Consider the following 27,308-nt stretch of genomic DNA (forward strand, 5'->3'; position numbering starts at 1 on the left):
AGTACTCCTTTTAAAAAATGGTGGCGGGGGGGGGGGGGGGGGGGAGATATGGCGAGGGGCTTTTTGTCAGTGAGGTCTTCAAGCCATCTTTAAATATTGTGGAGACCCATAACAGGAGCAACTCCAGCTGCTGCCTGACTGTCCTACCAAAAATCTCTGGGACAGAGCTCTGTTCTTGGTTTTAACTCACTTTGGTTCTGAGCAGCCTCAAAGGGTCGTAATGTGTCAACCATTTTGAAGATCACAGTTGTCACTTCACCAGCTGCCGATTCACTCTGGCGAATGCTTTTCCACTTGTGGCACTCCATATCCATTTCTGGTTCTTCTTTTCGGAGTACATGAAGAGGAGCCAACAAAGTAGCCAGGTTTGGCATAAACTTCACATAATAGTTTACAAGTCCCAGGAACAACCTCAGCTCTGTTGCATTCTCAGGTGTCGAAGCTCCCTGGATGGCCGGGATGCTTCCTTCGACAGGTGCAACCAGTCCTTACTGATGCGTTACGCCAAATATAAGACCATAAGACATAGGAGCAGATTTAGACCATTCGGCTTATTGAGTGCTCCACCATTCAATCATGGCTGATATGTTTCTCAGTCCCATTCTCCCCATAACCCCTGATCCCCTTATTAATCAAAAACCTATCTAAGTCTGTCTTGAAGACTCTCAGTGACTTGTCCTCCACAGCCTTCTGCAGCAATGAGTTCCACAGATTCACCACCCTCTGGTTGAAAACATTCCTCCTCATCTCAGTTTCAAAGGATTGTCCCTTAGTCTGAGGCTGTGCCTTCGGGTTCTAGTTTTTCCGACAAGTGGAAACATCATGTCCACTCCATCGAGGCCTCTCAGTGTTCTGCAAGTTTCAAGAAGATTCTACCTCATCCTTCTAAACTCTAACGAGTACAGACCCAGAGTTCTGAACCGCTCCTCGTTTGACAAGCTCTTCAGTCCAGGGATCATTCTCGTGAACCTCCTTTGGACCCTTTCCAAGATCAGCACATCCTTCTTTAGATTTGGGGCCCAAAACTGCTAACAATACTCCAAATGTGGTCTGATCAGAGCCTTATACAGCCTCAGAAGTATATCCCTGCTCTTGTATTCTAGCCCTCTCAACATGAGTGCTAACATTGCATTTGACTTCCGAACTGCCGACTGAACCTGCACGTTAACCTAAGAAAATCTTGAACTAGGACTCCCGAGTCCCTTCTGATTTCCTAAGCCTTTTCCAATTTAGAAAATAGTCTATGCCTCCATTCTTTCTACCAAAGTGCACAACCTCACACTTTTCCACATTGTATTCTATCTGCCACTTATTTGCCGCTCTTCCAACCGGTCCAAATCCTTCTGCAACACCCCCTACTTTCTCAATACACCAAAGAACCTCTTCTAAGTTGTCCAGGTGTTCCTTCTCGGTGGCGACTGATAGGTACATCGTCAAGGTTTGACAGCCATCCTGAGGAGCCCTTGGAGGATGTTCTCCATCACTCGCTGGAAAATTGCAAACACAAATAACAGCCTGAATGGAAGCTGGGTGTTATTGTACTCCCTGTACAGGCAATAATACAGGCTCCCTGTGGATGCTGATGGTGATGTATTTTCTAGTTGCCGAGCCTAACTCCAGTTTGAGATATGCTTGACTCCTGTCTGGTTTTTTGAAGGAGCGGCCCCCAGCCAACTGCGTACAGATTCTCTACGCATGCCATGAAGTTCCTGTTCATGCAAATAACCTTGTTGACGATCATTTCATAGTCTCCACTCCGTCGAATCGACTTGTCTGGCTTCAGCACCGGGACCACTGGTGCTGCCCACTCTAAACTGGGCAGGCATATGATGCCAAGGTTCTCCAGGCAGCTCAGCTCATCATTCCACTTCAACAGCAGGGCATATGGGACTGTATGAACCCTAAAATATTTGGACTGGGCCTCTGGGACGACATAGATTTTAGCTGTAGCCACGTTTATCTTTCCCAGGCCGTCCTGGAAAACTTCTGGGTACTTTCAGAGAACTTTGTCCAACCGCCAGTACCCACCCAGAAGATTTGTTGCCATTCCAAGGGGAATCGGCGTAACCAGTCACTGTCAAGGAGTTTGGACCTGGGTGTCTGCACCAATACCAGTGGTAGCCGGACCAGCTGCAGTCCGTGGGTAGCCAGAGCCACCACCCAATGATGTTCAATGGTTCTCTGGTGTATATCGCCAGCTGGGTCTTGGTATCTTTCAAGCCTAGGTGCTGGATTCCCAGTCAGCACTTATGGAATGTCTGTTGTCCAATAATTGAAACAGCAGTACCAATTTCCATATGTAAGGAGTGACCATTAACTTGGAGTGGTGTTATTATTTGGGTTATTTTGGGGTACCTGATGCAGTTTAATTGCATGAAGTTGTCTTTCTCAGGTGGGGCAATGTGCAACGTCTTGGCTCGGGGTGTTTGTGTCAGCTGGCCAGTTTAACCCACTTGCCGGTAATTCTGGTGGCCTCGACCACAGTTCCTACTACCTCAAGCGCAGCACAGCTTTGCGTATTTCTCACTCTCTTCTTGGGAAATGTTCAGCCAGTGGGTCTGACCATGGCGCTATTTTGGAGGGAACTGGGTTGTCTAAGTGCTTGCTGGGGGGGGGGGGGGGGGGGGCGTCACCCGGCTGAATGAGGACAGGACAATGCTGTGAGCGTTCTAGTCCATGAACCCTGGAGTTCCTGAACCCCATTTTCCGTATTCTCTCAGGCATGATTTACTCTGGCCTGTTTTAGATTGTTCCGCTAATAGCTTCCTTTGGATTGCAATATTGTTTATGCCACACACCAACCGATCTCTCAACTTTTCAGGGAGGGATGGGACGTAGTCATAATGCTTGCCTAACCTGTGAAAGCATGTCAAAAACTCCGTAACCAGAGAAGCAGCATCTCTGCATGGGGTCACAATATTCACAACAAGTTCGATGAGTTTGTTCAAAGTTTTTGAGTCAGGAGCCACTAGATAGGTAAGGTTCTTCATTATGCTGAAAGTTGGGGCCCCGCAGGTGGTCAGGAGTATTACCTTTTTTTTTTATAAATTTAGAGTACCCAATTATTTTTTCCAATTAAGGGGCAATTTAGTGTGGCCAATCCACCTACTCTGCACATTTTTGGGTTGTGGGGGCGAAACCCACGCAGACACGGGGAGAATGTGCAAACTGCACACGGACAGTGACCCAGAGCCGGGATCGAACCTGGGACCTCAGCGCCGTGAGGCAGCAGAGCTAACCCACTGCGCCACCGTGCTGCCCTCTGGAGTATTACCTTTTGCTGGTCATCTCTAACAATACCATTTTCCTGGAAGAAATACTGCATCCGTTCAGTGTACTTGACCCAGTCTTCCACACGCGCATCAAAGGCAGCAATTTTAAAGTCTCACTGACATCGTTCTGGTGTTGGGGAATTGTGGGGCGGGCAGGACGTCTAGGATCGCAACCGTTGCTGTCCTGTTGCCAGTATAAAAGCTCAGGAGAAATCCAACAGAAGTTTAATTCGACAATAGTAAAGGCCGCAACTTGGTTTGCAGCTCCAAGATCCCAACCAGGACCATTTTTTGCTGGTCCCAGTGTGGGCTGGCTTCTATGGACACGAGACTGGCTCGTTTGTTGTTTTCATATAGGACCACTCCACATGCGATGACTGGGGTAGCTCCCGCGGAACTCCTAAAGGGCCGGCGACTTCTCACCTGCCTTCGCATGGTTTTCTCGGATATTGGTGCAAAAGTACGCCACACTCAAGAACGGCAGGGACATGGCCTTTCTCGTCATCGGCCGATTCAGCAGTTTGTGCCTGGTGACCTGATGTTCATTCAAAATTTTGCTGGTGATGTCCAGTGGGTCCCTGGCATTATCTTTCGACGAACGGGCCCGATCTCTTAACAGATGCAAGCCCAGGGTCATCTCCAGCGCAAGCATGTAGACCACGGTCTAGAAGGTCGTCTCTTCCAAAGATTCCCTGCCCCGGGAGCTCACTTCTACAGCCGCAGAGGTCCGACACAGTGGAGGGTGTTCCTCACGATCTTCCTCTGGCGCCACACTCAAAGCCTGCACAGGTCGTTGCAGAACCACGTGTAGATGGGGATGCGGAGATGACAGAGGCTTTGGACTTCGACTCCGAGATGGAGACATAGGACGCCTCAGAAGGGGAGTCCTTGGTCCCATGGGCCATGGATATACAACTGTTATGCCATTCATCACGGAAGCGCTGTTCTCTATCTCGTTACACGCCGCCCGATCCAGCGACTCGTGCAAATGGTGTCCGGCCTGCGGCAAAATGAGTCCGATGCCCTCCTTCGCCAGGGTCTTCAGTGGATTCCTTTGACTTTGGGGGGGGGGGGGGCAATGTTATAACCTGCCTGCTTACCACTGGCTGGGGACTAATGGGATTCCCACAATCCTTAGGGAGTACGAGCTTCCCCAATGAAGGGGGCCGGAGAAATCAATACCAGGTCCCTGCATAAATAAAGCTGGCCAGAATGGAACCAGCTAGAGCAGTGTTGTTCAAAGTCGGGGGCGCGAATCGTGGGTGGGTCACGGAGCCGTTGTCTGCGGCGCTCCCGATCGCGCAAATCCCTGCGGTCGTGAACATGTCAAAAAAAATTTGGCCGCTTTGCGCATGCGCGCACAATGATTGCCGCTGATGCGCAAATGCGCATGCACGCCGATAATCGGGCACGCATGCGCAGTGCGGCCGCTATTTTTTTAAACAGTTGCAGCTATTTGTTTTGCAAGTTCTTTTGTGGTTTTTATTCATTTAATTTTTCTTTTTTTCATTTAGTTTATTCATTTTTTTTACAAGTTCGGGGGGGGGGGGGGTTTTATTTGATAAAATTTTACATTAAAAAAATTCAGAACTTTGGACAGATGGAGACTCCGTACTTTCTGACACCTTCATCCAACAGGTTCCATTGGAGGAGCGTGTACGAGGGCCAACGGGACCCAAAACCATTTCCTCCATTTTTGTCAGCAGCAAACAAGGTAAGAGAAAATGGTGGGTCGCGCTGGTCGGCCGGCGTGGGTCGCGAAGGTCAGCCGGCGTGGATCGCGAAGGTCAGCCGGCGTGGGTCCTGAAGGTTGGCCGGTTGGTAAAAATCAGTCCGCGGAAAAAAGTTTGAAGAACACTGAGCTAGAGAGGAATGAGCAGCAAGCGAGTTTCTGCTGTATATGTGTTATTGTAAATAAAGTTTTCTTTCTGTTCTACAAACTCGTGCTCTGTGGCCCTCAGAAAAGTATTGATGATGAAAACGTGACGTGCACTGCAGTACCCACTGGTCACAGGCCCCAATTGTGCCAGTGGATATTGCATGCTGACTGTCCAAGGCACCAAATGGGCTGGCAGTGCACCAGAAGCTTCAGAATCTTACATTTTTAATGATTTGATTTCCGCATATTGGGCAGTGACGATAGCAATTGACTATCAATTTGGCCCAAGCTGTGACCTATCCCGATGTTTTGTCAATTGCGTTGCTTGGAGTTTAAGCTAGATACACCAGGAGTTTACTGGTCGTAGTTCTGATTCAACAGGATGTTACCTATTTTAACAACGCTAGGTTATATGAAGCCATTGCCGCTTTATGCAAAATATATGTATCTTTTTCCTAGGCGTTTCTTGAGTAAGGTCAGAAAGTGAGCCAACACACAACAAGTGAATTAAACCGATGTCAAAAATGCTGCGCAGCTCTGGAAACAGTTACCCTCTGTAATTTCAACACATACCCCACAGTTTACCTTGTTGTTCCGATGTCGAGCATTCACCGGGCTGCTTGTGGCCAAGCCTGTGATTGACAGCAAAGGGGGATTGAACACAGCCAATCACGGCTCTGTCCAGCCGAGCTGGCTGGAGTCCGGATTGGTGCCGGCTCAACCAGTCAGGTTGGCTGCAGTCTGGGCTCAGCCAGTCAGGTTGGCTGCAGTCTGGGCTCAGCCAGTCAGGTTAGCTGCAGTCTGGGCTCAGCCAGTCAGGTTGGCTGCAGTCTGGGCTCAGCCAGTCAGGTTGGCTGCAGTCTGGGCTCAGCCAGTCAGGTTGGCTGCAGTCTGGGCTCAGCCAGTCAGGTTGGCTGCAGTCTGGGCTCAGCCAGTCAGGTTAGCTGCAGTCTGGGCTCAGCCAGTCAGGTTGGCTGCAGTCTGGGCTCAGCCAGTCAGGTTGGCTGCAGTCTGGGCTCAGAGTGGAGCGGAGGGAGGAACTTGTGGAGAAGGGAACAAATATCTGAGGGGGAAGGAGCTGGAGCCAATCAGGCCGGAGTGTCAGCGGGCTTTTCAGTTGAAGGTTCAGCTGGAAGTGATTGCAGCTGAGGCAGGATGGCGAGTTTTTCGTTGAGGTGGGAGAGTTGTCTTTCACCCGGTGTTTTAGAAGGGCGTCAGATCACTACTCGGTGGAGTATTAGATTAGGGTGCCGTTCGTTAACGTTTATTTTTTAATGTATTTTTTGTTTATTATCTGTTTCCCTGCTTATGGTTCTGACATTCTTGGAAGTGGCTGATTTCGGGGCTGGTTTAGCACAGTGGGTGAAAAAGCTGGCTTTTGAAGCAGGCGAGCAGCACGGTTCAATTCCCATACCAGCCTCCCTGAACAGCCGCCGGAATGTGGGTGACTGGGGGCTTTTCACAGTAACTTCATTTGAAGCCTACTTGTGACAAGTGATTTTTCATTTCATTTTCAAGTGGGCTGGGGTGATTATTCTAGAAGTGGGTGCTGCCGAAACATAGGATTTGAGTTCCGCTGACACTCGTGGCGTGGCTGTTAGTCTCTTTTGTGGTCTGGCAATTATTTTTAAAAACTTTTTCCCGAAACATCCGACGGCCCAGAAAAGGCACATTACCTGGTCGTTATTGGATTGCTGATGTGCGTGATATTCTCTAAGTTGGCAGCTGCGTTTCCTATATGACAACAGTGAGACCGTTTCAAATGGGGGTACATTGCTTGTAAAGTTTGAGTTACAAAGTTCAAAAACGATGGAAGTCGTGCAAAACTGGTGTTCAACTCTCTAACTGGGAGCTTTGTAATTGTGAAGCAGCTGCAGTGGATGGCACGGTAGCACACTGGTTAGCACTGTTACTTCACAGCTCCAGGATCGTAGGTTTGATTCCCGGCTTGGGTCGCTGTCTGTGCAGAGTTTGCACGTTTTGCACGGGTTTCCTCCGGGTGCTCTGGTTTCCTCCCACAGTCCATGCTAAATTGGCATGAGTGTCCAAAAGAGGTTAGGTGGGGTTATGGGGATAGAGTGCTCTTTCCAAGGGCTGGTGCTGACTCAATGGGCTAAATGGCCTCCATCTGCACTGTAAATTCTATGATCCTGTACACTACAGAACATATAGGAAGAGGTTGTTCACATAGACTGATGGTTTGAGAACCGGAACACATTGCTGAAAGAAACAATGATACCCAAAGAAAATCTCTTCCTCCTCCCACAGCAAGTAGTTAGGATCTGGAATGCATTGTTCAAAGTGCAGTAGCAGATTTGATTGAGGCATGCATAGGAGGCTATATATCTGAAGAGAAAATTTGGAGTGTTCCGGGGAAAATCCGAAGGAATGGAAAGAAGAGAATTTTTGCATAGAACCAGCTCAGGCACAATGACAGGATTCCTTGTGTGTTGAGACCATTCTGTGGATCTAGTTTTTAAAAAAGGCAAATTCCAGGGGATCTGTTCACAAATTTGTGTTAAACAAAGCTTCGTGATAGCTGAGAAAATTCCATTTTCACGTGAATGCATCTTCGTGTATCCCAATACACCTACAGAAATGCCTGTGTCAAAAGCAACAGATTCAAATGCTCAATGAAGGAGCAGCCAAGCAGTAAAAATGTGAACCAGTCTTCATTCAATTTTTTTCAAGTCTTCTGCCTTTCTGACACACGTCCCCTGAGCTCCAATGCTTTTAAGAGTAAGCTGATGAGGATGTAAGAAACCCTCAAGTAATTTATGATTAACTTGAGTTTTATGCAGTATGCTTCGAAAAAATTGCTTGGAGAGAAATGAACTTATTCAAATTGGTCACTGACTTGGCACAAGCTGATGAGGCGTACGGTTGTAATCGACTGCATGGCTTATTTTGTATAAATTTAAGGAAAAATTAGGAACATTTTTGCTTGTGTGGAATTGAAGAGAAAATACCAACTTAGTACTGTACTGAAACAGATGAGTTGTATTTCCAACTTTCCATTAAACTTTTGAATCTTGTTGACCGTAAATAATTTGGAATTTTTGATGGCCTCCAACTGCCAGTTGATAAATGGTTTCACGGTGTCTTTCTAATACTCTGGTGGGGGAAGAGAAGGAAATAAGGTTGCAGAAGTGATTCTTTGAAGTCTGACTTCATTTTGCAAGCTCAGTGCTGGAGATTTGACCTCAAACTTTGAAAGCAACCTTTGGAAGCAATCAGTTACAGTTTAATTGTTGTGGCCTTGTCCTCTTGGACTCATCCTGTACTAACTGGAATGCATTTTTTCTACCTGCATTGTTTCATTTGGAGGAGAGGATATGCTGAAATGTCTGTTTGACTCTCAGAGGATGTGATTTTTTTTTTATTCATGGCTTGCACTTGAACAAGTAATTCTATCAAAGCTTTGCTATGGAAGAATGCACCACAGTACTATAAGCTATGAGGGGCAGCACGGTAGCATAGTGGTTAGCATCAATGCTTCACAGCCCCAAGGTCCCAGGTTCGGTTCCCGGCTGGGTCACTGTCTGTGCGGAGTCTGCACGTCCTCCCCGTGTGTGCGTGGGTTTCCTCCGGGTGCTCCGGTTTCATCCCACAGTCCAAAAGATGTGCAGGTTAGGTGGATTGGCCATGCTAAATTGCCCGTAGTGTAGTGTCCTAAAAAGTAAGGTTAAGGGGGAGTTGTTGGGTTACGGGTATAGGGTGGATACGTGAGTTTGAGTGGGGTGATCATTGCTCGGCACAACATCGAGGGCCGAAGGGCCTGTTCTGTGCTGTACTGTTCTAAATCTAAATCTAAAACGTGCAAACCTCAGCAGGCCACCTCAGCAGACCACCCTCTGTATTTTGTTGGATCGTCCTGTGATTTTTCAGATTTACCCCATGTTCTGTATGCTAGCTTCCTTGTCTGTGATTTTATGTTGTATTGTGGAAGTGACTGGGCTACTGCTGGAGCATCTTTGTCTGCAGGCACGCTGTACATGCCTAGTCCATTCAATCATTTCAGAAAGTTTGGCTAACCTTTTTCATGCAAAGTTGTTTGGCACGTGTGAGATGTGGGGGTGTCAGGATCTATCAGAGTGGTGACTTGAGGGTTAGTTCTGGAGGCAAGCCTGAGGCTGAGAAAGAATGTTGGATGTCATCGTTTTTTTTCTGGTGTTGCTCGTTCTGGTGAGTGTACTTTACACTCAATTGGCACTGTTTTATTACCTTGCTCTAGAGTCGCCCGGTATCTTTATGATACCACCACGAGGTTCAAGTTCAAGTGCTGTGCTGATCAATAACTTGGTACACCAATTAGTAAGGTTCAAATCAAAACACGTTTATTATATACACAGTTAATCGCTACTCATGCATAAATACTACAAAACTATCTCTACCACTGCAGGCCAATACTTATCTTTGGAAAAGAACCCACTGGGTCAGGGAACAATGGCCTCTTGTTCAATCCTGGGGCTGCGGGCTTCCAACTGGTACGGACTAAGGGTCAGGAGCGGCTATCTCGTAGCGTGCGTTGACTGGACACTTACTTGTCGGTGTAGCTGTTAGCTAGGCCTCTCCTCACGGTTCTTCCAAGCTGCTAAGATGTTCTGCTGGGAGGGCCAGCTAAGAGACTGAATTGAACTTGGGACCTGTCTTTTATAGGCCCCAGGGGCTTCGTGCCCTTTTGGGCGGACCCCATTCCTGCCTCCAATCGATTGGATCACGTACCAATCGATCGGTTTGAATTCCCCCAATACCGGGGCTGTTCCCTGATCGCTAGGCGTTCCTAGGGTGCTCGTTAGTCTCTTTTGTCTTGGACTCCTGCTGGCGTCGAGGAGTCTGACTTGTTTTGACCGTTCTCGATTGTTACCATTGTGCACGGGAATCGCTCATTAATATTCAGATTGCTGGTTTCAATGCTGTCTGCTTTCTTCGAGTCAAATATACAGGAAAACTTTGCAAACTGCTTGCTTCTCTGAGTCTGTCCATTTTCCCTGCATTCTTTGCGAATCTTCATCTTAAACTAGGGAAGTGGCCAACCCAGGTGGCTACGCTGGTCATGTTGATGTTTGATCCTTTGTGAACAGCAAACCTGCAGGTCAGCGTATCACAAAGGAAAAACACTTCCCTGGTCTTCTTTTGGTGGTCATGTGAAGTTAAATATATCTACTATTTTCAGTGTTAGGAAGGGTAGTCCTTGTGGTAGGGGGTTGGGGGTGTGTAGGGGTTAGATAGGTGGCAAGTGAAAATCCTTCACTTTCACCTAATTTTGGTACAAGGAAGGAGTTTCATCTTCTATATGGACCTTCTTTTCTTTTGGAACCTTGTTGTTAGAATTGGAAACTTAACACCAACCACAGTGGTGGGTGGGTGACAGGGTTTTATGTTGAAGGATGTGTATGGCTTTATACTCTGAGAATGTGGGTGCTACCTGCTTGAATTTGTGTGTAGGTTGGCTTGATGCAACTTGAGCTGAGGTGCTGCAAGCCTAGTTCATGTGACATATTGACCTTCCCGGGTTGCTGCTGCTAATGACTAAGATACCTATCTTTGAGCCAGGAAGTCCAGAAAAGGCTGCCATCATTTATAGAACCCTTGTATTGATCCTCTCAGGGCAAATTTGACCCTTTCCAATTTTATAAATCCCGCCATGTCACTGATCCAGGTCTCCACACTTGGGGGCCTTGCATCCTTCCACTGTAGCAGAATTCTTCGTCGGGCTACTAGGGACGCAAAGGCCAGGACACCGGCCTCTTTCGCCTCCTGCACTCCCAGCTCTACCGCAACTCCAAAGATCGCGAGTCCCCACCCTGGTTTGACCCTGGATCCAACCACCCTCGACACCCCCCCCCGCCACCCCCTTCCAGAATTCTTACAGTTATGGGCATGCCCAGAACATATGGGCGTGGTTCGCTGGACTCCCCGAACATCTGGTGCACCTGTCCTCACCCCCAAAGAACCTACTCATCCTAGTCCTGGACATGTGGGCCCGGTGCAGCACCTTAAATTGGATGAGACTGAGCCTCACACACAAGGAGGAAGAGTTGACTCTCTACAAGGCATAACTTGTTGGGTTATTAAGAACACCAGGGACTGGATTCTCCGTCCTGCAATGCTGACAGCGCGGATCGCGATTGGATGGACAATCGGATGTCCCGCTGAAACAGAGGTTCATACCGGACGCTCAACTGATGATTATGCTCTGGCTTCCGTTGGTGGTGGGATTGGGGCTTGAACCCGTACATCAGCAGGGGGATGCTGATGGATGCAAATGAGCCTGAATGATCCATTTACATTAATCAGCGGGCCCATAACCACAGTCTCTGGGCCCTTTTAATTCTCCGGTCCAATGGACCGGGAAGCATGTGGGAGTGAATGACTGCAGGTTTTTACCAGCCTGGGCCTGCTGTAATCGACCTCACAGTGGGCCAAGGAGGATCCCTCATTCTGGGGTGGGGAACGTGTCGGCTCACCCCTGAACTTGGGGGGAGGGAGGAAACAGTGAACAGAGGAAATCCCCCTGCTCTCTGGGGGAGAGAATTCCACAGACTAACGACCCTCTGAGAGAAAAAACTCTCCTCAAGCTGACCTCCTGTTCTTCAAACGTGTTCCCTGGTTCTCATCTGGTTCCACAAGTGGAAACATCTGCCCAATACCTACCCTGTCACCTCTCCTCAGGATCTTGTATTTTTCAGTGAGATCACCTCTCAGACTTGTTATGGGCCAGGGTTTAGAGAACCCCAAAGTGTATCATGGAGTTCAGAACAGCAACCACGACACCACACAACCCTGCCATGGCAATCTCTGCAAGACGTGCCAGATCATCGACATGGATACCACCATTACACGTGAGAACGCCATTCAACAGGTACGCGGTGCGACTCGGCTAACGTTGTCTAGCTCATAGGCTACAGGAAAGCATGTCCCGAAGCGTGCTACATTGGCGAGACCATGCAGACGCTGCGACGACGAATGAACGGACATCGTGCGAGAATCACCAGGCAAGAATGTTCTCTTCTAGTCGGGGAACACTTCAGGAGTCAAGGGCATTCGGTATCTGATCTCCGGGTAAGTGTTCTCCAAGGCGGCCTTCAGGACGCGCGACAACGCAAGAGACAATTCACACCTCTTTAACCTGGGGTTACCCCTATCTTTGGATCTGTAAAGACTTAATAACCTGCAAATGCTTGCATTCTAAGCATTGTCTGGCATCTTTTAATTTGTCTATATATATGTTTCTGGAACATGCCTCTTCAATGCCTGAGGAAGGAGCAGTGCACTGAAAGCTATTGTGTGAATCAAACATGTTGGACTTTAACCTGGACTTTAACTTCTTACAGTCCAAAGAAGGATGAAGACGTAGATTCTTAATGGAAAGCATCTCCAAATTTCAAAATAAAAATCAGAAACAATAACGCCTCCTGCTATTCTGAATCTGTGAGGACAAATGAGCTAACCATATCCACTTAGCCCACTCCAGTTCCACTAGTCGCCTTCATTAACAAGATACTGGGTGACAAAATTCTCTCCCCTCCCCCAACCACCAGGATTATTAGACACAATAACAAAGGTATAAACTGTGCACAAATCCCACTTTCCATAATGGACTCGATGATTTTTCAAAAACTAGTTAATGACATAGGCTATAGAACAAGATCATCAATGACATAGGCTATAGAACAAGATCATCAATGACATAGGCTATAGAACAAGATCATCAATGACATAGGCCATCACGCTCACATTTCACACTCCCCCCTACAAGAATACAGACCATTTTAAAAAGTCAACAAAATGATGATCCGAGGCTAATGTTCAGGATTATAGAACAGTTTAAAGACAGCTTCAGTGTTGTACAAGACGGCGAATTATACGGCAGGATAAATGAGCTCAAGGACTCCCTTGATCCAAGCACGAGGCACCATTACTTCTACCAGGCCGTCTCCAACACCCGGGCGGACCACAGTCTAGGCCCCGGTTGGGAGGAATTACTCAAACCATTTGGCCACCTCCAACTCATCCAGAATAAGGCTGTACAGGACCAGTGAGTTGGTGGGCTCCACCACCTCCTGGCCTCGCATTCTGCTCCACAGAATCCCATGTATCCAGCCTCCAAATCAAGATTACCAAAGCGTGACAGTCGGTCCTCAAACTCTGCAACCTCTCGCTGGGAACCCAGCTCAGGGGAGGGGGGGGGGGGGTTATCCAGCCTGGCTCCCGTTTCCCAAACCAAGCAAGATAATTGACACACCATGCAGCAGAATTTTAACATTGAGGTGCCTCCTGACTCTCTGGGGTGCAAGATTTCTCTCGTGTGCCCTCACCACTCTTCTAAAAGTTCACCCCATATTACCTCCAAGTGAGCTCTAATGACCTGCACCACAGAGCAGAAATTATCAGCCACTTCAAAGGAGGCCATCATCCAGATGCAAACTGCACCACCAAGGTGAAAGCCTGCTCAGCAGCAATTGCTCCACTGCCAGCTGGGCCCCACTCCAGTCCACTCTGACAACAACCAAAGGGACATGGATTTCAGCATTTTATCTCTGCTAATAATTTTTATTATTGTCACATGTAGGCTTACATTAACACTGCAATGAAGTTACTGTGACAAGCCTCTAGTCGCCACACTCCGGCGTCTGTTCGGGTACACCTGAGGGCGAATTCAGAATGTCTAATTCCCCTAAAGAGCAAGTCTTTTGGGACTTGTGGGAGGAAACCCACACAACTCTGGGAGAATGTGCAAACTCTGCACAGACAGTGACCTAAGCAGAAATCGAACCCAAGACTGTAGTGCTGTGAACCAACAGTGCTAATCACTGTGCTACCGTACTCTTTCTCAGACAGACCCATCAGAAAAGCCATGTTGCCCAAGAAAAGTATGAAATGCGCATCATGACTAAATAACGGATGAAAAGATGGCAGAGCCGGAGCTTCATGAAAAGTTACCTCTCCTGCGCTCGTATCGCAGCCTCCTACTTAGTGTTTTTTAAAAGAAGAGCAATCTTTTGATATCCGCATCAGACACCCTGTGGTTGCATTTTGTTTAAAACCGTTCTGTGTGGATCATGAGCATTTACGGGGAGGAGGGAGGTATTGGACCATATAAATATGCATATGCAACTTCACCCCATTCATGACTTGCTCCTAATACTCTGCAGACAAAACCAGTTGGGGAGAAGAAGTAAAACCTCCATAATTGTTGTCCCAAATGTCATGTTGAGTTCAAGTGAAAATACTCTCCAACATAACCCCCTCCACCTTGATTGGTAAAAGGAAGTTGCAAGTAATCAGTTCCTGAATGCAGAAAACTGAAATTTTGATGCGTTTGTTTATGTTTGTCAAATGACATTTGTGTAATGCCAGATGCTTGCTCTAATGAAAATTAACTTGTCTTGCAGAGTTCCAGAATTATTCTTCACAACTCAGTTAAAAGCCGAAGTGTGAGTATAATAAGATTGATGTTGTGTCTTATCTGATTGTACTTGACACCACTTTTTGGATTTTGGTTTGAGGAACTTGGTTATGGAAGAAAGCATCAGATTCAAGTGATGCTCAATCTTTCTCTTGGACGTACCACTTAAATTAGTAGAAGTATTTTTCATAGCTTCAAATTAATCTGAAAACATGGAATCTAGATGCAACGGTTGTTTAAGTTTTCAATGCTTTTTTCGGTCTTGACAAGTTTTTTTTTTGCCTGTCCAATCGAAATCTGTTTTGTTGTGGTTAAGTATAATGTTGACATGGATACAGAGCTCCTTTTATATTGTAATGGGATTTTCAACATCATTCCTCCTCTGAGCAATTTAATGTTTTGTGAAAGATGGGTTCAGTTTAAATGCAGTAGAGGCAGTGAGAGTAGAGTTAGGAGATCCAAATTTTGCAGAGAAAGACAAGTTTTGCTCACTTGACTGCACTGTGAGGCTTTGTTCAGTTTTCTGCATGCTTACTGAGTTCTGCTTGAATGTTTTGAGGAGTATGATGACGAGTACTGCCAACATTGGGTTCAAGGAACTTCATGCTTCTTCTCCATGATGGTTCAGGAGGCCAAGTTAGTGGCAAGTCGACCCCCAATTACTTATAAGGTGCACAGTATGCAGAAAGATTGTACTGACAGGGGCTCATGGGGTGGAAACATGTTCATTTTTTTTTTGGTTTTGAAAATATTGTTTTAGAGCATAGAACATAGTTTCTCCTTGTTTTAAATTGTGTGCATTTGATGGACCCAGTTTCAGTACTTCTATAACTGGCTGTTGGTTGATTTAAATACATTTGTCTAAGCAGAGATTTGTGTCTTCATAATCTCTCAGTAAATGTTGCGAAAATTCTATGTTTATTATCTGTTACTTGTGGTGAGTGCAATTAACCATAGGACTAAATTGGCATTTTTGATGTTCAGACCAACCTTTGATGGTGTTGTCTTAGTAACAAGCACTATTGACAAGCTTTCTGGAGATCTACAATGTTTGAAGGTTCCACTTGGTTACTACAAATCAGTAAGTACATGAGCATTTTAGTGCTGGAGTTGTGTTCTGTCTGCATTTAGCATTCACGAAAATGCCATTTTGATCTGATCAAACTCATCTCTTTAATCCTTTCAATGCTGGTATTGACACATTGAGTGTCATGATCTCTGCATTGGACTTGCATTTAGGAAAGAAACAGAAAAATGATCTTGTGTGGTGTGAAAATTGTTTTGATTAAGAACACTGAAGCTATTGAATAAAAATGCAGAGGGGAGCAAAATGATGAAGATGGCATCTTTTAATGCAGTAATGTGTTGTGTTACACCTTCACAGAAGTACTATCAAACAGAACTTACCAGGCTGCGTGAGATATTACGATAAATAAATGAAAACTAAGTCAAAGAGCAAGGTTTTAAGGAGCATCTTAAAGAGGGGAAAGGCATGTAGAGTGATGGACTGAGTTAGAGAAGACATCTAAGGCCTAGACAGTTTTTAAGGATGAGTGCTAATAATGAAGCAATTTGAAATAAGTGCTACCCAAAGGGCAGAATTGGAGGATTTCAGAGACCCCAAGTGGAGGAAATTGAGTGTAAGCAACATATGAGACCACGAGTGAGTTGAAACCACTGAAAATTCAGACATTTCAGGATAGAGTGTAGCTCAGTGAGCACAAATGATCGGTGAATGCCACTTAGTGCAGCTTAGTATACTGGTTTGAGTTTTAGTAATTGAGAGTGCAAGGTGGGAGACTCTCCAGCAGTGTGTGTAAATATTCTAGATTCTGGCATAGATGAGGGATTCTGCAGCAGATGGTAAGAGGGCAGTAGCAGAGTAGGGAAACATTGTGGCAACAGTAACTGTGTTGTGGAGGATGTGTGGTCGGAAGCTCATCTCTATGACTCCCAAGGTTGTGAGTGTTATGGTATGGCTGCGCAGTTGCCAGTGAAAGGGATGGAGACGGTGGCGATTTGTGGTGGGGCGCAAAGAAAATGGCATCAGTCTTTAATATCTATTGAGAGTACTTTCAGTTGGATGGTGGCCAAGGTATGTTACAAATTAGATGTGGAGCATTTGAGGGACTTGATGTTGAGAGATCTCAGCATCTTTAGCGCAGATGTGGAAGCTGATGTCTTGAGATGATGTTGCTGACCGAGAGCCAACCATCAGAAGATTAGAGGAAATTTGAGTGTGGATTTGGGAGCGGGCAACACATGAAAGGATTTTGAGAGGTAAAGAAACTTGGATGCGCGACTTTGATTTGAAGGACTGAATGGGCTGGCAAGGGGAAACAACTTTTGGGCAACTTGTCAGAATCACATTTTTCAATGGTATTACCTCACGTTCTTCTGAACTCTAGAAAATATAGGTGCATACGACTAGATCTCCTCTCACAGATCAGTGCCGTCACCTGAGTAATCCAATCTTGGGACCCCTGGCGGCAAGTACATTCTTCCCTGGGTAATGACAACATGTTCCCATGTTGAGCTGCTTGAGCTCTTCATTGTTCATCTGATGTACCAACTGGCGGCTGCCGCTCGTTTACTTGTCTAAACAGTTTATTAATGACTGAAATTAATGTTTTCCAGATTGATGCTTCAGTGGAACAGGAAGTGGTATTGGTTCATGCTCCTGATTTTCCAGGAGCTAGAGTGGTGAGCAACCTTTTCAGATGGTGGGAGTTCTTTTTGCACATGTTGCACAGCATATTCAAAGGTCTCAGCTGCCGGTGTCATAACCTTGCTCAGGATTTTGTTTGTTATTAGAAATAGCCACAGCATAAAGCAGACTGTGTTGCTATTGCCTCACAAACACGTGGATAAATCTTGCTCACTGTTGTTGAAGATTACAGATGAGATTTATTTATTTTTCTTTTTTCCAACTTGGCATTCAGATTGTACGAGTTTGATTTCTTCTTGAAGGAACGGCTAACAATGCTGGACGCAATGTACAAAATAATTATCTGAAGGAAATTAATTTGAACATCTTTTATCATGAAATACAGAAAAAATGGTTTATAACCAGCTGTATTTGAGCATCTTTGCTGCCTTGCTAATGGGGTTTCTCAGTGGATGCAAAACTGTTTAACGCAGTGTTTTTCAAACTTGTTTTCGCGGGGCCCACTTTTGCCAATTGGCCGATCTTCGGAACCCGTGTCACATTTGCTTACCCAGTCTATCCTGATTAATTAGCAATTAATCTTTTATAGGGGTGGCACGGTAGCACAACGGTTAGCACTGCTTCACAGCACCAGGGTCCCAGGTTAGATTCCCTTTGGGTCACTGTCTGTGTGGAGTCTGCATGTTCTCCCCTGTGTCTGCATAGGTTTCCTTCGGGTGCTCCGGTTTCCTCCCACAAGTCCTGAAATAAGTGCTGTTGGGTAAATTGGACCTTCTGAATTCTCCCTCTGTGTACCCGAACAGGCGCCGGAATGTGGTGACTAGTGGCATTTCACAGTAACTTCATTGCATTGCAGTACTTGTGACAATAAACATTATTATTAGGATACAGGAAAATCTTCCAAGTATTAGGAATGGGAGGCTAATCATGTGGAGAGATTGGAGAAGGTGGGGCTGTTCTTGAGAGCAAAAAAACTTAAAGAGGAGATTTGATGGCGATAGTCAACATCATTGAAGGTTTTGTGGTGGAGTAAACAGGCAAAAAAGAAAATATCCTGTAGAAAGAGTCGTTAATCAGGGACAGCGATTTCAGGTGATGTGAGGAAAAATAATCTGCCCAAGTTATGAGCTGAAATCCATCCTCTGAAAGAACGATGGAAGCAGATTCCAGAGTAACATCGGAGGGGAAAAGATTTTAGAAAGGAAAGGGTATGGGAATGAAATGAATTGCGCAATACTAATAAACTGCAGATAACGATTGGTCAAATGGCTGCCTTCTGTGATCATTCATGATTCTTTTTTTAACATTTTATTCAAGCATTGATGGTTTTATAACAACAAGAGATACAAATGTAAACATAATTCAGTGCGTAATACCGCCCCTCCCCCCATCACTTCTCACTGTTCCCGCCTAAACTAATCTAACTCCCCCTGCCCCCTTTAATGCCTAAACCCCACTTATTGAATCTGCTAACCGTTTAGTTTCCCCCAAAGAAGTCGATGGCTGCCACCTCCTAAGGAACCCTAACGCTGATCCTCTCAGGGCAAACTTAATTTCCTCAAGCTTGAGAAACCCAGCCATGTCACTAACCCACACCCCCGATTTCGGAGGCTCCGAGTCCCACCACGTTAACAAGATCCGTCTCGAGTTACCAAGGAGACAAAGGCCAAAACGTCAGCCTCTCTCGCCCCCCTGGACTCCCGGCTCTTCCGACATTCCAAAAATCGCCACCTCTGGACTCTGTGTCGCCATCATTTTTAGCACCGTGGACATGACATCCGCAAATCCCTGCCAGAATCCCCTAAGCTTTGGACATGCCCAAAACACGTGGACATGATTTGCGGGGCCCTCCTGTACACCTCGCACACTTGTCCTCCACCCCAAAAAACCTGCTCATCTGGGCCACCGTCATGTGTGCCCAGTGAACCACCTCCAATTGTATCAGGCTGAGCCTGGCGCATGATGAGGACATGTTGACTCTGCTCAGAGCATCCTCCCACTGACACGCCACTAACTCCTTTCCCAACTCATCTTCCCATTTACGCTTTATCTCACCTAACTGGGTTTCCTCCCACTCCATAAGTTCTTTATAGATTTCCGATACCTTCCCCTCCCCCACTCCCGTTCTAGACACTACCTTGTCCTGTGGAGGTAGAAGCGGAAAGATCGAAACCTGTCTTTGAACAAAATCCCACACCTGCAGATAATGAAATCCATTCCCTCCCAGTAATTTGAACTTCTCTTCCAGATCCTCCAAACATGGAAAGCTCCCATCAATAAATATATCTCCCAGCGCCTCAATCCCTGCTCTCTGCCACCTCTGGAACTTTCCCCATCCAATCTCCCTGGGACAAACTGGTGATTACGACAAATTTAAGCCCTCACCGACGCTCCCTCCACTCCCATATGCTGCCGCCACTGTCATCAAACTCTCCGGGGCGCCACTACCACCGGGCCTATGGAGTATCGGACCGGCGAGAACGGCAGAGGAGCTGTTACCAATGCCCTCAAACCTGTGTCCTTACATGAAGCCGCCTCTACCCGCTCCCACACCGAACCCCTTTCCCACTTCCTGATCACAGCGATATTTGCCGCCCTGTAATTGTTCCTAAAGTACGGCTGAGCCAAACCCCTCACCGGGCCCCGCTCCAGCAGCACTTTCCTTACTCGTGGGGTTTTACCTGCCCATACAAACCCAGATGTGGCCGCTTTCACTGCTTTAAAAAATGCCTTTGGTCTAAAAATAGTGAGGCACTGGAAAACAAACAAAAATCTCGAGAGAACAGTCATCTTTACGGTCTGCTCCCCCTCTCCGCCAGTGACAACGGGAGCATGTCTCACCTCCGAAAGTCCTCCTTCATTTGCTCAATCAACCGGGCCAAATTTAATTCATGTAGCTGCTCCCATCCCTGTGCCAGCTGAATACCAAGTAACAAAAACATCCTCCCATCTCTTTAAACAGCAACTCCCCCAGTCTGCTCTCCTGCCCCCTCACTTGGATCGCAAAACCTCGCACTTGCCCATGTTCAATTTGTACCCCAAAAACCAGAGATTAGGATCCGCATAATCTCTCCCATTTCCCCCCCCCCCCCCAATGGGTCAGAAATATACATGAGAGGGCAGCACGGTGGCAGAGTGGTTAGCATTGCTGCCTGCGGCGCTGAGGACCCGGGTTCGAATCCCGGCCCTGGGTCAATGTCCGTGAGGAGTTTGCACATTCTCTCCGTGTCTGCGTGGGTTTCACCCCCACAACCCAAAAGGGCAGCATGGTGGTTAGCGTAAATGCTTCACAGCTCCAGGGTCCCAGGTTCGATTCCCGGCTGGGTCACTGTCTGTGCGGAGTCTGCACGTCCTCCCCTTGTGTGCGTGGGTTTCCTCCGGGTGCTCCGGTTTCCTCCCACAGTCCAAAGATGTGCGGGTGAGGTGGATTGGCCATGATAAATTGCCCTTAGTGTCCTAAAGAATAAGGTTAATGGGGGGGGGGGGGGGGGGTTGTTGGGTTAAGGGTATGGGGTGAATATGTGGGTTTGAGTAGGGTGATCATTGCTCGGCACAACATCGAGGGCCGAAGGGCCTGTTCTGTGCTGTACTGTTCTAAATGTGCAGGATAGGTGGATTGGCCACGCTAAAATTGCCCCTTAATTGGAAAAAATAATTGGGTACTCTAAATTTATTATTAAAAAAGAAATATACATGAGTAGGTTTTCTGCAGATAACAAGACTTTGTGTTCCCTCACCCTCCCCGGGCTAGCCCCTTTCAGTCCTTTGACGCTCTCAGTGCCATCGACAATGGCCTGACGGCCAAGGCAAACAACAGTGGGGCGAGGGAGCATTCTTGCCTTGTCCCCCGGTGCTGTTTAAAGTAGTCTGAGCTCACCCGGTTTGTCTGCACACTCCCCACCCGTGCCTGGTACAGCATCCGAACCCAGTCAACAAAGCCCTGCCCAAACCTAACCCGTCACAGGACCTCCCACAGATAATTCCACTCCACCCAGTCAAAGGCCTTCATCATTCCATGATTCTGTAAAGGAATATTACCAGCACAAAGTTGAGGCATGAATTTCTTCAAATGACAAGATAATTGAGTTGTGCCATCTTCTTGTACAGGTCTTTGCGCCAACTGGGCCCCTCAACAGGGATTACGATGATGTGCGGAGATTCAGTGATGCGGCTGTCATTGGCATCAAGCGGTATGTGGTACAGTTTATGAACAAAATCTACCTTTTTGTCTCTCTATCTTTCTTTTCGGTAGGAAGTCTTGGAATGTTCGTGATGTCTTTCAATAAAGTAATAAAGTCGTAAAAGAATTGTCGGGAGACATATTGAATGTACACCAGCTTATGCTTTTTTATGAGGGAAATTGGACTGTGCAAGGATATCAGTATTGTTAAGGATCCCATTTTAACTTCTGACCACACTGACTGAGTGAAATGAAAGACTTGGGTCATGACATAGAGGGAGTTCTGCCTAGCACAAAGTGTATTCAGTACAGCCAAACTTGCAATAAGTCCATGTTGATGTTCGACAATGTTTATCGTCTGTTATGAAAAATCTGAGATGTTGCACGATAGGTCACAGACCTTATTTGCTTCCCTCCTGTCACCCTAGTGCTTTGAAGGCTGGCATGATGAAGCCCATTTTGGTTTGTCCTCCTGAAGAGTTTTTCAAGGAAGCTCCCTTGGTGACTTTGCTTGGAGCTCTGCATGCTTTGTATGTGGTAAGTAGGGTATTGTATTAGATTATCTAAAATGATTTGTCTGTTTTAGGCTTCTGTTGTATGAGTATATTCCCTTTTGCTGACTGATCACCATCAAGTCACATGCAAAAGCATTCTGTCCACAATGGGGAGATCGAATGTCTGGTACCATGAGCGGGAGATATCAGGCTGGCTAGGTGACGGAAGCACCTAGACGGAAGAAGTGGGGAGTGAGCAGATGCTAAGTTTGATATGGGGGGGTTGAGTTTCTGGCACTGTTACCAGGGGGAGGGAGGGGGGGGAGCTGCTCTGCTGACAGGGGAGGAACTGTTGCTAGGGGATAAAAGGGAGGTTGAGGACGGCGGAGGCCGGTTCAGAGGGCTCGCGTGTTCGCGCATCTGAGGGGATTGAAGGCTGGCGTGGCAATGTTACAAGAGACACATCTAAAGATTATAGACCAGATCAAATTGAGGAAGGGGTGGGTCGGCCATTTATTCCATTCCGGGCAGGACTCTTGAGACCAGGGGGGTCGTGATCCTGATTAACAAACGGGTGGCATTTGAGGCAGGGAGAATTGTGGCAGACGAAGGGGGCAGGTACATTGTGGTGAGTGGGAAGCTTGAGGGTATGGGAGTGGTACCTGTGAATGTATATGCACCAAACTGGGATGATGTGGAATTTATGAGGTGGGTGTTGGGTAAGATCCCGGACCTAGAGTCACATAATCTGATCATGAGGGGCGATTTCAATACAGTCATTGACCAGGATTGGACCGGTCAAAATCTAGGACAGGAAGGGTGCCAGCCATAGCGAAGGAATTAAAGGGGTTTATGGAGCAGATGGGGGGAGTAGACCCAAGGAGGTTCGGACAGCCAAGAGTGAAGGAATTTTCTTTTTTTCCCCATGTCAACAAAGTATTGACTTTTTTATCCTGAGCAGGGCTCTGCTGCCGGGGGTGGTGGATACAGAGTACTCGGCAATCGCAGTGTCGGATCATTCCCCACATTGGGTGGATCTACGGGTCAGTATGGAGAGAGGGCAACGCACGTCATGAAGGCTGGATGTGTGTGTGTGTGGGCGGGTGAGCAAGTCCATCCAGAACTATTTGGAAAAAATGATACAGGGGAAATCTCGGCAGCCAGGGTGTGGGAAGCTCTGAGGGCAGTGGTTCAAGGGGAGTTAATTTCGATACAGGATCATAGAGAAAAGGTGGAACGAGCAGAGAGGGATAGGTTGGTTGGGGAAACACTCCAGGTGGATAGGAGATAGTCAGAAGCCCCGGATGTGGGGCTCCTGAAGGAGCGGCGGGGGTTAGAGGTGGAATTTGGGCTGTTATCTACAGGGAAGGCGGTGGAACAACTGAGGAAGGCAAGGGGAGCATTGTATGAGTATGGGGAAAAGGTCAGTAGAAGAGTAAAGGACAGGGGTGGGAATGTGGTCCTGGACCCAGGTGGATGTGAATGAGGTTTTTAAGGACTTTTATAGCAAGTTATATGAGTCGGAACACTCGGTTGGGGTGGAGGGGATGAGGCAGTTCCTGGGTCAGCTGAGGTTCCCGAGGGTGGAGGAAGAACTGATGGAAGGGCTGGGAGCCGCAATTGAAATTGAAGAAATAATGGAGGGGCTGGAGGTCATGCAGTTGGGCAAGGCCCCAGGGCCTTGCGGCTACCTGGTGGAATTCTACAAGAAGTTCTTGGAGATATTGGGCCCACTGCTGGTGAGGACATTTAATGAGGACATCTAATGAGGCAAGAGAGAGGGGAGTCCTTCCCCCACAATGTCGCAGGCCTCGATCTCATTGATTCTGAAACGGGAGAAGGACCCTGATCTATGCGGTTCATACAGGCCGATCTCCCGATTGAATGTGGATGCCAAACTTCTGACTAAGATACTGGCCACAAGGATAGCAGGTTGTGTCCCGGGGGTGATGGGGGAAGACCAGACGAGGCTTGTAAAGGGTAGGCAACTCGCTGGCAATGTTAGAAGGCTCTTAAAGATTATTATGATGCCCCCAGAGGGTGGTTTGTGGGGGGGTCTGTGTGAACAAAGAGCAAAGAAAAGTATAGCACAGGAACAGGCCCTTCGGCCCTCTAAGCCCGTGCCGACCATGCTGCCCGACTAAACTACAATCTTCTACACTTCCTGGGTCCGTATCCCTCTATTCCCATCCGATACATAGGGGCTGGTTTAGCTCACTGGGCTAAATCGCTGGCTTTTAAAGCAGGCCAGCAGTACGGTTTGATTCCCGTACCAGCCTCCCCAAACAGGCGCCGGAATGTGGCGACTAGGGGCTTTTCACAGTAACTTCATTGAAGCCTATTGGTGACAATAAGCGATTTTCATTTTTCACTATCATGTATTTGTCAAGATGCCCTTAAATGTCACAATCGTCCCTGCTTCCACCACCTCCTCCGGCAGCCACTACCCTCTGTGTAAAAAAACTTGCCTCGTACATCTACTCTAAACCTTGCCCCTCGCACCTTAAACCTATGCCCCCCAGTAATTGACCCCTCTACCATGGGAAAAAAGGCTCTGACCACTCTGTCTATGCCCCTCATAATTTTGTAGACCTCTATCAGGTTGCCCCTCAACCTCCGGCGTTCCAGTGAGAACAAACCGAGTTTATTCAACCGCTCCTAATAGCGAATGCCCTCCATACCAGGCAACATCCTGGTAAATCTCTTCTGCACCCTCTCTAAAGCCTCCACGTCCTTCTGGTAGTGTGGCGACCAGAATTGAACACTACACCAAGTGTGGCCTAACTAAGGTTCTATACAGCTGCATCATAGAACATAGAACAGTACAGCACAGTACAGCCCTCAATGTTGTGCCGAGCCATGATCACCCTACTCAAACCCACATATCCACCCTATACCCGTAACCCAACAACCCCCCCTTAACCTTACTTTTATTAGGACACTACGGGCAATTTAGCATGGCCAATCCACCTAACCCGCACATCTTTGGACTGTGGGAGGAAACCGGAGCACCCGGAGGAAACCCACGCACATAGGGGGAGGACGTGCAGACTCCACACAGACAGTGACTCAGCCGGGAATCGAACCTGGGATCCTGGAGCTGTGAAGCATTTATGCTAACCACCATGCTACCCTGCTGCCCCAATGACTTGCCAATTTTTATATTCAATGCCTCGGCCAATGAAGGCAAGCATGCCGTATGCCTTGACTACCTTCTCCACCTGTGTTTGCCCTTTCAGTGACCTGAGGACCTATACACCTAGATCTCTCTGACTTTCAATACTCTTTAGGGTTCTACCATTCACTGTATATTCCCTACCTGCATTAGACCTTCCAAAATGCGTTACCTCCCATTCGTCCGGATTAAACTCCATCTGCCATCTCTCCGCCCAAGTCTCCAATCAATCTAAATCCTGCTGTATCCTCTGACAGTCCTCATCGCTATCCTCAATTCCACCAACCTTTGTGTCGTCTGCAAACTTACTAATCAGACCAGTTACATTTTCCTCCAAATCATTTATATATACTACGAACAGCAAAGGTCCCAGTGTGGGAGCGAGTAGAGGCGGCATCTTGTAAGCACCCAAGTTTGGGGGCACTGAGAACAGCACCTCTACTGTTCTCGCCGGCCTGGTACTCCACAAGCCCGGTGGCAGTTGCGCTCTGAGAGTCTGGGGGCTGTGAAGGAAATATAGGCGAGCGGAGGGAGCGTTGATCTGGGCTCTGATTTACAACTATCGGTTTGTGCCGGGAAGGCTGGATGGAGGGTTTTGGAGATGGCAGAGAGTAGGAATTGAGAGAATGGGAGATCTAGGGCGGGATTCTCCGACCCCACGCAGGGTTGGAGAATCGGCCGGCAGCGGCGTTAATCCCGCTCCCGCAGAGTTTTTAAATCTCTGACCGGCCAAAAACCGGCGCTGTGCAAATCCCGCCGGCAGCCTCTGAAAACAGCTGGCGCCTAGAATTTCGCCCCTATTTCTAGACAGGAGCTTCCCTAGCTTGAAGGATTTGGAGAAGAAATTTGAACTGCCAGCAGGGAATGGGTTTAGATATCTGCTGGTACGGGATTTTCTGAGAAGGCAGGTTCCGACCTTCCCGCTCCTGCCACCACAGGGGATACGGACACGGTAGTTTCCAGGGCATGGGTGGGAGAGAGCAAGGTATCAGATAGGGACAAAGAACTTATGGAGTCGGAGGAAACCCAGATAGAGGAACTGAAGGGCAAGTGGGAAGAGGATCCAGGGGGCGAGATAGAGTCTGGTCTGTGGGTGGATGCCTTCAGCCGGGTTAACACATCCTCATCATGTGCCATGCATAGCATGGTACAATTTAAGGTAGTTCACCAGGCACACATGTCGGTGGCCGGATGAGCAAGGTCTTTGGGGTAGAGGGCAAGTGTGCGAGGTACGGGGGAGGTCCAGCAAACTATGTCCATATGTTTCGGGAATGCCCAAAGCTGGGAGGGTTTTGGCAGGGTTTTGCTAAGGCTGTGTCCACGATACTTAAAACAGGGTGGTGCCGAGTCCAGAGGCGATCTTTTGGAGTATTGGAAGAGCCGGGAGTCCAGGGGACGAAAGAGGCTGATGTTTTGGCATTTGCCTCTATGGAGCCCAGAGACAGATACTGTTAATGTGGAGGGACTCGAAGCCCCTGAAATTAGAGAACTGTGTTCGTGACATGGCTGGATTTCTCAGTCTCGAGAAAATAAAGTTTGCCCTGAGATGGTCAATGTTAGGGTTCGCCTGGAGGTGGCAGCCGCTCGTCGACTTTCTCGGAGAAAATTAAAATGTCAGCAGAGGCGGAAATCTAAGTGGGGGGGGGGGGGTCGATTTAGGTTATTGTTTCATTGATTGTGGGTGCAAAGAGCGTTATAGGGATGGAAATGTTTTATGTACCATGTTTATGTTGCTGTTATTATTATAAAAACTACAAATGCCCTAATAATATGTTTTTTTTTAAAAAGCGTTCTGTCCAAATTTTCCAACGGACAATGCAGCTGCATGGTTTCAGCATATGGAGTCAGCACTCATAAGAACTCATTCAGCCCCTCCAGCATACTCCATTATTCAATGCAATCAAGCCAAACTCCTCCCAGCCTCAACTCCATTTTCTTGCCCATTCTCCATAAACTCTTCAAGCCATTACTTTTTTAAAAAAAAATCTTCTCAAATTTGCTGAATCTCCCAACATCCACCGTATTCCAGGGTTCGAATTCCACAGTTTCACAACCCTTTTGAGAGGTAATTTCTTCTCATCTCTGTTTTAATATGCTTGCTATTCCTTATCCTAAAACTGACCTCTTGTCCTAGATGTTCCACAAGAGGAAGCAGCCATTCTGTCTACTTTGTCAATACCTTTTTAATATCATATATTCTTCAATTTCTCTCTCATTCTTCAATCTCT

General features: G+C 47.2%; 2 protein-coding genes across 5 annotated transcripts in view; one reads left to right on the plus strand and one right to left on the minus strand.

The window, feature by feature from the left end:
* fahd2a (fumarylacetoacetate hydrolase domain containing 2A) overlaps window positions 1-5,821 on the minus strand; it is a 45,308-nt gene extending 39,487 nt beyond the window's left edge. For all 4 annotated transcript variants that reach the window (XM_038785169.1, XM_038785166.1, XM_038785167.1 and 1 more), the window contains exon 1: window positions 5,737-5,821. In XM_038785169.1, the coding sequence (XP_038641097.1) occupies window positions 5,737-5,759 (23 nt within the window). In that variant the 5' untranslated portion in view covers window positions 5,760-5,821. The remainder of the gene's footprint in view (window positions 1-5,736) is intronic.
* Window positions 5,822-6,159: 338 nt separating this feature from the next.
* zgc:152830 (uncharacterized protein LOC767682 homolog) overlaps window positions 6,160-27,308 on the plus strand; it is a 52,711-nt gene continuing 31,562 nt past the window's right edge. Inside the window, exons 1-6 of the mRNA XM_038785164.1 lie at window positions 6,160-6,326; window positions 14,550-14,591; window positions 15,548-15,644; window positions 17,201-17,266; window positions 21,339-21,421; window positions 21,840-21,948. Of these exons, the coding sequence (XP_038641092.1) occupies window positions 6,307-6,326; window positions 14,550-14,591; window positions 15,548-15,644; window positions 17,201-17,266; window positions 21,339-21,421; window positions 21,840-21,948 (417 nt within the window). The 5' untranslated portion in view covers window positions 6,160-6,306. The remainder of the gene's footprint in view (window positions 6,327-14,549; window positions 14,592-15,547; window positions 15,645-17,200; window positions 17,267-21,338; window positions 21,422-21,839; window positions 21,949-27,308) is intronic.

The sequence above is a fragment of the Scyliorhinus canicula genome, chromosome 26 (assembly GCF_902713615.1).
Source record: "Scyliorhinus canicula chromosome 26, sScyCan1.1, whole genome shotgun sequence".
In the NCBI taxonomy this organism is placed as follows: domain Eukaryota; kingdom Metazoa; phylum Chordata; class Chondrichthyes; order Carcharhiniformes; family Scyliorhinidae; genus Scyliorhinus; species Scyliorhinus canicula.